Raw genomic sequence first — 11,232 nt, forward strand, 5'->3', positions numbered from 1 at the left:
TCCACTCGCTCAACTTTACTGTAGTAAACGCTGCACAATAGCAAGTGAAAATTTGGTTTAATTCAGCCATTTATGTTTGAACCAGAAACTGATTCAGAAGAAGAAGTGGAAGAGTGAATTATACATCATATACATAATTCACCCACTATATAAATGTAGGGTTAGGGTTCAACAGAAAAATATACCAGGATAACCTGGTAGATCCCGCCGGCACGTTGACCTGATTGCTTACAAGGTAGTTTAGTTTGTGACGTCAGAAAAAACGGTGATTTCAAACCGCATTTTTGAGACTGTCTTTTTACACTTATGAATTTACACATGGTTTGTCTTTAAGCATTTTAAAAACACCACACAGACATATAAACAACATTAAAAGCTGATTTTCACCACAAGGGGGTCTTTAAAAAAAGAGTGAAAACATGCCATACAATAATCTCATGCGTTGCGTTGCATATATTCCAAATGTTCTGAAGGCTTTGATAAGAAAGAAACTATTTTCCTTGATAAAAACTGACATGTATCTAAGATATTATATAATGCAAGAGCATTTCCACTTACAATCCAACACGTTCTCACTCCCAACTCACGTATTGGCACTCTCCGCGTCACTTTTTAACAACAGCACATCGGTCATTTCTCACTTTCAATGGACAGATTCTAAAGGCTGATAAAAAAGACGGAGTTCAATTGTTGATGTCAGAGTGATTGACACTGGTGTGTGTATGTGTGTGTGTGTGTGTGTGCGTGCGTGCGTGCGTGTGTGTGTGTGTGTGTGTGTGTATCTCATCAAACTGAACTCGTCCCCTGCTGTACTCCGTCAGGAATCAGTGACATCACTATACTTGCTGATTCATTCAATCCGTTTCCAGTGGAATCTGAGAAACAGAGACAATTAGAGAAATTAAAAGAGAGATCTTAGACGTCAGAAGCGATGTTAACACTTCAACACTACAAGGTTCAGTCTTATTTTTTTACGGAGTAAAAATAGGAGGGGAAGGCGATGATCCCACAGGCAACGTGTGGACTCCCCTCTGGACCTGTAGACGCCGGCCAAAATCAGTAGCCCCATGTAGGCACGGAGATCTGTGGAGTCCACCCCGGTCCAGTTTCTCATTGTGCGGCGCCCATGGAGGTTGGTCATGCTGACAATGAGGTCAATCATCTCCTCCGTAAAAAACAGATTGAACACAGAATCCATGTTCTGGACCCTTGCGATGGCATAGCGCGTCGGCCCTGGAGTCACGCCTCTGGCAGGCTGAAGAAAGGGAGTTGTCTCCGCGTTGGTGGAAAACCACACTTCGCCGTTTCTCCCAACCCACCCAGATCCAGGATCCTCCTAATCCTCCGAATCGTCCTCGCCTTCAGTGGAAGCTAGAGAGGATGATGAGGGTGCCACATCCAAATCAGGATCTGACTCTCCTGAGTCTGCGGTGTCAGAGGGAGAAGACGATACATCCTGCAGCTCGCTGGAGGGGTCAGGCTGCATAATCATCTCTAAAACTTCACTACAAGTCAAGCCCTTTCTCATATTGCTTGCTGCTCTTCTCACCATCAACTACAACGTTTACTCCATGTAGTTCTGAGAGCTGAGGTGCATATTTTGATTTTCTCAGACGCATCAAGGTGAGTTCTCATACTCTCTCTCTCTCTCTCTCTCACACACACACACACACACACACACACACACACACACACACACACACACACACACACACACACACACACACACACACACACACACACTTTAATATGCTATTATACTCCATATAACTCCATGTAAAAGCCAGAAACTAAGCTTTTTTTTTTTTTTTTTTTACAGGCCTATCTAAAGGGTTAATGGTGCCACCTGGTTATCAACAGTACAATACATTACAAATTGTACCTCTTCCCAACAGGGAAAACCACCAACAATCAAAAATGCATGATTATATATATGGTGTCATGGCTTTGCAATCAAAAAATGTGGTTATAATGGAAGTCAATGGGGCAAAAACAGCCACAAACAGTAAATGAGGGAGAAAAAGTTAAAATCTGATGCTGCACAAAAACTAACAATGCATCAAAACCAATGTTGTTTCTAATCTTTGACATGTCCAAGACTGTGATAAAAGGTAAAAAAAAAAAACAGTCCACATTCACATTTTATATTGAAAATTAGTCATTGTGTGTGTTTTTTCCCCCCAAATCAGTGACATCATTTATGAATTTGGCAATTGAAGAGTTAAAATCCTGATAAAAAAAAACAAAAAAAACATTTAATAGTTTTGATCAGGAGTGAGGTTGATTAATAGATTTATGCAAAAAAAAAAACAATTTGAAAAAATATTTATCTGATACATTTTTACAGCAGTTAGTGGCTGTTTTCAGCCACGAACATAACGAAAGGGTAGTGAATTTGCCCACAGTGTACTGTTGAGTTTTTGAAAATTTTCAAAGCATTTTTGTCACCAAAAATCATTCTATTTGCTGAAACACGGAGAAAGTTATGGCCAAATTAAGACTCAAAAATACCCCATAGTGGATGAAAACATCCCCAACAGCACATAAGGGTTAATGAGCTGTAGTCACGCACTGACAGAAACACAGTTCAAGTTAAGTCCATTGGTTATAAGAGGAAGAGGAAAAGAAAGAGGAAGAGGAAAAGAAAGAGAAAGAGGAAGAGGAGGAGGAAGAGGAAGACAAAGAGTGGAAATTTCTGATGAAATTCGAGCAACAGTCATAGACCATGTTCTTGTCCATGGACTGACAATGAGAGAAGCAGGACTTTCACTGTATGTATAGTACTACATGATTTTTTTTGTAACTGCACATCTACTTTTTTTAGAATTGCAAGGCTGCCACATGCAGGTGGAAGGACAACTATATTCACTCAGGAACAAGAGGCCGTTATAGTGGGCATGGTCCTTCAAGATAATTTAATACGACTCAGAGAAATCCAAGAACGAGTGATACAAGACAACACACACTTCCAGGGAATCGACAGTGTGAGCATTTCCACAATTGACCGTGTCCTCCATCGTAACAGAATGCAAATGAAACAAGTATTCAGAGTACCTTTTGAGCGCAACTCACCAAGGGCGATAGAACTGCGAGCTCAGTATGCGCAAGTAAGTGTACATTCAGAAACATTTACTGTAATCCAGATTGTCTACAGTACTAACACATACTATGTGAATGACATTACTCTTCAGTACATACAATGTATGTGAATCAGAAGTGCATACAGTAGGCCTATTGTACTCTACAGTATATCACTGTCTCTGTAAGACTTACACAATTCTAAATACAGTATATTGTATTTCTACACAGACAATATTTGACTTGGAATCCTTGGACAGACCCCATGAGTTCATCTTTGTCGTTGAAGCAGGCTTCAATCTAACAAAGAGGAGAAGGAGAGGCCGAAACATGATTGGACAGCGGGCCATTGTTGCAGTCCCTGGTCAATGAGGTGGCAATGTCACAATCTGTCCTGCTATCAGCAATATAACACCCAGCACCTTCTAAGATTTATGGCCAATCTAAGACATATTTTATTTGAGCAGCAGGTTCAAGAGCAGCAGGGTCAAGAGCTAAATGAGAATCCCATTCCCACCTATGTGATAGTGTGGGACAATGTCAGTTTCCACCGAGCTGCTCAGGTAAGGGAATGGTTTAACATCAATGGGCAGTTTATGAACTTGTACCTCCCTCCATACTCGCCTTTCCTGAATCCAATTGAGGAGTTTTTCTCCTCTTGGAGATGGAAAGTTTATGATAGACAACCCTACACCAGAGTAAATCTGCTGCAAGCCATGGATTTAGCCTGTGGTGATATTGGTGAGGAATCATGTCAGGGCTGGATACGGCACACAAGAGGCTTCTTCCCCCGTTGCCTCAGGAGGGACAATATTGCTTGTGATGTCGATGAAGTGCTCTAGCCTCACCCAGGCCAAAGACAAGAAGCACATTGATCACATGTTTACTCCTTTCATTTGTGTTCCTTTGAGTATTGTATACTGTAGTACAGTGCATTGCTGTAGACTGTACAATGAACAAATTGAAACAATGAAACAATGACTGTACAATGAAAAAATATGAAATTTGTTTTGAGATTAAAAATGTAGTTCTCCCTGAGAACTATATGTTTTGAACAATGTGTTTTCTATTTTTTGGTGTATTGATTACTGACTGCTTGATAGTGTATATCATTTTGATCACTTTGTTTATGATTTGAGAGCAGTGTTTGATTTTGAACATAAAACTGTTTTGAGGCGAAAGTTTCATTTTGCAAGAGGAGTCAGAGGTTTTGTAAATAGTGCTTGAAGATGAGGCTTTGTGTTTAATGTTTTTGTTTTCAGAAAATGGAGCAAGGTTTCAGAAATTGTGTTTTAGCTATTGAGAAAAACTGTATTATTAGATACAATTAAACAATAGAAAACAAATATCACCCATACTAAACTAAGAGTCAACGAGCTGCCGACTTATATGAGCGCGAGGGATATATATATATATATATATATATATATATATATATATATATATATATATTTATTTTTACATTTCCAAAAATGTATATATTAAACAAGTAAAATCATTCTTGCTAATTGAAAAATGGAAGGAACAAAAAAAAAAGAAGTACATTTTCTATTATCAATTATTCTTAGTGACTTGATTAAATATTTTACTTTACATAAGAAATCATTAAAAGTAGGAATTTTCTTAAGAAACCTTTGTTTGTGAAAGTAAAACTTTGCCACAAGGATAAGAAGTTAACAGTAGATTCTAAAGATTTGTTTGGGTTTTCAAAAAGACAAATTAATGCAATAGATTACCATTCATATTAACTTTAGAAAAAGAAGGTGCATGGGCCTACATCAGCTAAATCACAGTATTTGGACAAAAGTGCGTTACAAGGGTATATATTATGCAGAATTTTAAAATGCACTTCTCTCATTTCATTGCTCCTGTTGCGTTGTTTTCACCCCTCTATTGAGTCTGTACAAATTGCGTTTACAACAAAAACACTAAAATGCATTGCACGTCTTTGCACATGTTCTATAGATCTGCGATTGAGTTACGTCTTCCTTCCGATGGCTCATAAAACGTTCTGTGCACTATGACCTCATATGACCTCAGGGTTTGTCGCATGTTGTGACGTCACAAGCTGCGACATTTGACTCCCATTTGCTGTAAATGCTACTCTCTTTTTATCATTGCTTCATCATTTTGACTCCACAACGCACTGTTTATAAAAATGAGTGTATCTTACAAAGTAATTTATGTAAACAGTTCAAATCAATTGTGTGTAGTTTTAAAGTGTTTTATGCAAGTTTTTTACATTTACAAGTTTGAAGTTGACATTTGTGATATTTCTGTATTTAATAAAATATGTAGAAAGAAACGATTTAAATGTTTTCGTTTTTTGTTTATTGCACTTTTGAGCTATTTATCTAGTTACTATTGATTTATAACATAAATAGCCTTAAAATTGGGGGTGTAAGGATTGTTTTGATGTATGGCATTATGAAAATACTCAAAAGAATGACGGAAATGTTCTATGTTTGTCCAGTAGGGGGCGGTGGCGCACTGTGTTTGTGAGCTGTAGCACTGTTACAGTTTTTCTCGATTGTTTACACACATTTTCTGAAAGCATGCCTCATATTCTCAGAACTCTACACACAAATCAAAAAACACTCACACAATGGGCAAAACCCCTCAATTCTCCTGCAAAATGAAACTTTACATTCAAAACAATGTTATTTCTTCTCAAAATGGTATTTTGTTTTCAAATGACACACAAACCATCATAATGAATAGACATTTATAAGAACCAGTTGAACACTGATGTGCTCAATGTAAAACACTATGATGAATGGAAAACACTTCTTCTCCATTCATCATAATGACTTAGGCCTTTTTTTGTTCAGTGTTACACTTACTACAGACAGTACATACATAAGTGTGTTGTAAAATATTAGAGAATATTGTTTTTATACTCAGAACACACAAATACATGGTAACAAATATATTTTATTTTTCCCACAAAAACAATGTACACAGTGTACATCCCAACCAACACAAAGTTGTACATACAGTGGTCTACATAAAACAACAGAAGAATTTACTGTATACAGATACTGTAAAAAAAAAAAAAAATCCAATGTTGGCATCCATTGCTCCATTGAAGAGCTCACCTGTTGCCCTTTTATGCTAAAGCTCTGATTGCTAATTGTAAAACTGTGTGACGGGTGTTTGCCCATGTGATGAGTCAGTGTGCATATTTGAATGGCAGTGTGTTCCTTGTGAAAACAAGAGATTTTCTGCATGAAAATTGTGCCAAAAGCAGAGAATTGTGTGTAGTGTTTTGAAAAAGGTGTGTTTTAGAACTGCAATTTGAGTGTAAAGCAGGAATTGTGCTTGTAGTTTAGCAGAATTGGTTCAGAGGGTTGGTGAATGAGTTACATGTTGTGGTCATTGTGTCTCAAGTACCAGTATTTGTGTGTAAACAATTGAGAAAAACTGTAAAACCAGAGATGAGTCCTAATAAAAGAGACCATCCAGAAGTTTCCGTTTTTAATTGGTATCTACGATACAACATATGGCGACGAGGATAAAAGTCAGAACTTTGGAGCAGCTGTTTCCTGAGTGCAAATAAAAAGCAGACGCCAACTGGGTGAGCTGATGAAAGTTAATCGCTACCACCTGAAGCCTACTGACTGAACTGAACTACCCATGGCTGGCATGGTGGGATCCGTGACACCATTTGATAATAAGTCACAATCATGGGATGAGTATTGTGAAATATTGAACCATTTTTTTTCGTGGCAAATGATGTCGAAGAACCAGAGAAAAAACTAGTCATATTGTTGAGCTGTGTGGGAGCTCAAACTTACATCACTGATGAGTCCTGAGAGACAGGTCGTCCCCTTGGAATTATAAGGTTCTATCTGCGTTCTGAGCAGTTTTGAGATATTGAGCTTTAAAGTTTTTGCATTCCATTCGACTGTGTAGAAAGAACCTTTTTATTTTCTAAATAAAAAGTTCCAACATGTACACAACTTAAAAAACAACATCACATAATGTAAAGAAGTGGTCACAGAATAAGAATATGTGAATAACAAAATTTTGACAAAAAAGTCAGATAGAACCTTATAATTCCAAGGGGACGAGGTGTTGAAATTCGGCACAACACCTGTATCAAAAAGTTATGCGGATCTGGTGAGTTTGCTGAAAAATCACTTTAATCCGAAGTCCAGTGAATTAGTTCAAAGGTGGAAGTTGAAAAGAGTATGTAGAAATGAACCACAATAAACTGGTGTTGATAAAGACAGGACATTTTGGAAATGGGGGAGGACATCAATCAAAGAGGGAAAAATTATCTTTAAGAAGAGGAGGAAGATCAGTCTGAAACCAAAAAGAACTTGCCTGAACTCAAAACAAGCTCTCTCTGTTTAAAAACATACTCAGGACAGTCAGTGCATGTTCTAGGTACCACCAAGGTTAAAGTCAAACACAAAGGGCTTATCAAAGAACTCACAGCAGTGGTGGTGGCAGGATCTGGGCCTAATTTATCAGGACGATCATGGCTCATAGACCTGGAACTCAGCTGGGAAAAAGTGAGTAAAATTAAAGACAGCTCAGAGTTGTTGCAAGACATGAAACAGTTTTCAAAGAGGAACTTGGAACATTAAAAGGAGCCACTACTAAGATTCATGTACCAAGTGATGCAAAGCCTATTTTTTTTTTTTTTTTAAATCAAGGTCACTGCCTTTTGCTATGAGAGAGAAAGTTGAAGCCGAACTTGATCAACCTGATTAAAGACCATATTATAGAGCCTGTGAAATTCAGCACCTGGCAGTGCCGGTTTTAAAGCCAGATGGGACAGTAAGACTTTGTGGAGACTACAGAGTAACCATTAACAGAGAGTCGTCACTGGAGCAGTATCCCATTCCTAGAATGGAGGGCATGTTTGCAGTTTTAGCTGGAGGTGAAAAACACAGCAAGTTAGATATGAGTCATGCATACACACAAAGGATTGTTCACGTACCCCAGATTACTTTTCTGGGGGAGTTAGTTCCAGTCCAGCAATCTTCCAGAGGACCATGGAAGGGGTCCTGAAAGACATTCTAAAGGTCACTGTATATCTGGACGATATCTTGCTGACAGGACGAGATGATCAGGAGCATTTGAGGACACTGGATCAAGTGTCGCAGTGGTTGGAGGAGTATGGTTTGAGGTTGAAAAAGGGAAAGTGTAAATTCTTGGAAAAGGAAGTATTTTTCCTGGGACACAAAGTGGATGCCACTAGTATTCATCCAGTTCCCGGAAAAGTCCAAGCAGTTCAAGATGCACCAAGACCGACGTCAGTAATCGTGCTGAAAGCATATTTGGGACTGTTGGATTTCTATAACAGGTTTCTGCCAAACCTCTCAACACTGCTTGCTCCATTGCACAGGCTTTTGAAGAAGGACGTCCCCTGGGGTTGGAAAGAGGAACAAGAGGAAGCCTTTCAGTCTAACTGTGTGTTAATCCACTATGATGAGAAAAAAGAATTGTTGCTTTCTTGTGATGCATCAGCGGTGTGGGAGCCGTGTTAGCACATCGAATGGCAGATGAAACGGAGAGACCCATTGAGTTTGTGTCACGAACACTTACAGTAGCAGAAAAAAAACTACTCACAGCTGGAGGAGGAGGGTTTAGCTGTAGTGTTCGGGGTAAAGAAATTCCATAAATATTTGTATGGCCGTAAATTTGTGATCTCTACAGATCATAAACCTTTACTAAGTTTACAGAATGAACTGAAAGCTGTGCCACAGATGGTCTCTCAAAGAATTATGAGATGGGCAGTGATGTTGGGGGTATACGAGTATGTCATTTCTTAAAGAGTGGGAAAGGACGATGGAAATGTTGATGCCCTCAGTCGTCTTCCTGTTCCAGAGATTCCAGAGAAAGAGCCGAAGGAGGATTATGTCTTGATGTTGGACAGCGTTGTTAGTCCTTTGAAGACATCAGAGCAAATCAAGCACTGGACAACTCGAGATCCTGTCCTCTCTGGTAAGTATGTGCTTAAAGGTTGGCCTGATCACAGTAATACAAATGAATTTGCACCTTATAAACAGAGACAAAAAGAGCTCAGTGTTCAAGACGGGTGTGTGCTGTGGGGAGACCGCACCATCATTCCAGAGCAAGGACGTTCGGGTTGCTGGAACGGCTACATCAATCTCACCCAGGTGTGTCGAGGATGAAAGGCCTGGCCAGGAGTTACCTTTGGTGGCCAAATTTAGATGCTGACATTGAGGCCCGAGTAAAAGATTGTACTGTGTGTCAAGAACAGAGAAAAGCCTTTCTCTCTACGCAATACCCCCAACCTCACACCAAAATGAATGTCAGGCCCTGTAGATAGGCTAGCCTATATAAAGATCATTTAGTAAGCAGAAATGTGAAATGTACCTTAGCATATTAGAGGAAGACGCTGATATCTCGATTGAATTGAAGAATGCACTTACACAGCAGCCACGAGTAACAGCAGAAAGGCTAGCGGTTAAAGTTTTCTATGCAGAATTTGATTTCACACTGTAAAATAAAGTGTTACTGGGTTTGGTTTAGGCTTAGTTACTTGTAATTATGCTGTTTACTGTTTTACTGTTATTACTATAGTAGTAATATAAAAGTACATGTAGTAACGTGTAACTACGTCACCTTAAAATAAAGTGTTGCCTTATTGTTTGCACTAATGACAGTAAACACATTTATCAACAATTACACATTTAACTTTAATGCCGCACATGCAACTACTGTATATCTACAATTACAGATAATATCAAAGCAGCATACTTGACTCTATTGTGTTTTTGACACAAGTTTCATGCACGACTACCTGGACTTACGTCATCAACACAACATACATGATCATATTAAAGATCTTCTAAAGTTATAGCGCCCCCTAGTATGAGAAATGAAGTGCACCTTGTAGACTGTGATGTCTGTTCTTTGTTTTTCAGATATGATATCGCTCTTATGCGTCTGTCTTCTGATGCCTCTCTGAACACGTATGTGCAGCTGGCCGCCCTTCCACCCTCTGGACAGGTTCTGCCCCACAACAACAACTGTTACATCACCGGCTGGGGCCTCACTCAGAGTCAGTTTCACTTCAGATAGCTTTGACGTTGCCTGAAATCATTTGCATGTACTGATTCCTGATTCCTTCCTCTCATGGATGTGATCTTCATTTAGCTGGTGGGTCACTCTCCGCTCAGCTGAAACAGGCCTACCTGCCCGTGGTGGCCCACAGTACCTGCTCTCGTAGCGACTGGTGGAGAAGCACCGTGAAGAACACCATGGTGTGCGCTGGTGGCTGCAGCTTGTCTGGATGCCAGGTGAGAAAGACTGGCAGTAAAACAGATCATGAACTATTTCATACTGCAGTAAAATGTCTTATTTTGTCTCCTGTTGTGTTGTTTTTAGGGTGACTCTGGCGGTCCTCTGAACTGTCAGGTCAGCGGTCAGTACGTCGTCCATGGTGTGACCAGCTTTGTGTCATCATCGGGTTGTAATGCCTACCAGAAGCCAACAGTCTTCACTCGTGTGTCTGCCTACAGCAGCTGGATTAGTGGAGTAAGTGCAATTATATTATCATTATAATAAAACTTTACATAAGGAACTAACAAGCAATCAATGTCATGACTGTATCTTATAATACTCTGTTTTCATTTCATATTTCTTGTGCCATTTTGTTCATTTCAGATCATTGGATAAGTGGAAAAACTGAGAAGATGAAAGAAAAACATCCTCCATTTATCAGCACCTAACATCTGCAATGGCAAGAAATATTTACAATAAACTTTACTTAAACTTTACAGCACTTAACTATTTGAAGTTATTTTTTTAAGTGGAAATTTTAATTGTTTATACGTAATGGTCTTGACATATTAACTCCTTCAGACCATTTGAAACAAATACATTTTTCTAATATGAGTAATGTCTGGTCACTGATTGGTCCCTGAGAAACCAACAACAATGAAAATATGCTGTCCATCGTAGTGGAAACCTCTATTAATTAATGAGTTCGCAAAAAATGTAGCTTTTTAGATTCATTTTTACATTTAAGGAGAGCAAAATATCAAGTAGGGAAAATTGTTTTGCTCAGTGGTTAAAAAAAGGTCTGTAGGGAATAGCAACATTTTAGGGAAATTTTGTGGGCAAAAAAGATCCACTGTCAATAGGGACAAACAATGGTTATTTTGACTGTAC

The 11,232-nt window shown here is 38.9% G+C and overlaps 1 protein-coding gene across 1 annotated transcript; it reads left to right on the top strand.

The window, feature by feature from the left end:
- Nucleotides 1-8,084: 8,084 nt before the first annotated feature.
- LOC309474968 (elastase-1-like) lies at nt 8,085-10,839 on the top strand (the record flags this gene model as incomplete). Its single annotated transcript, XM_082137586.1, has 5 exons — nt 8,085-8,344; nt 9,984-10,120; nt 10,216-10,358; nt 10,447-10,596; nt 10,726-10,839. The coding sequence occupies 5 exons, from the start codon at nt 8,085-8,087 to the stop codon at nt 10,735-10,737; spliced, it is 702 nt and encodes a 233-aa protein (XP_081993712.1). The 3' UTR covers nt 10,738-10,839.
- Nucleotides 10,840-11,232: the final 393 nt, after the last annotated feature.

The sequence above is a fragment of the Leuciscus leuciscus genome (assembly GCF_965113295.1).
Source record: "Leuciscus leuciscus genome assembly, chromosome: 15".
Lineage (NCBI taxonomy): Eukaryota > Metazoa > Chordata > Actinopteri > Cypriniformes > Leuciscidae > Leuciscus > Leuciscus leuciscus.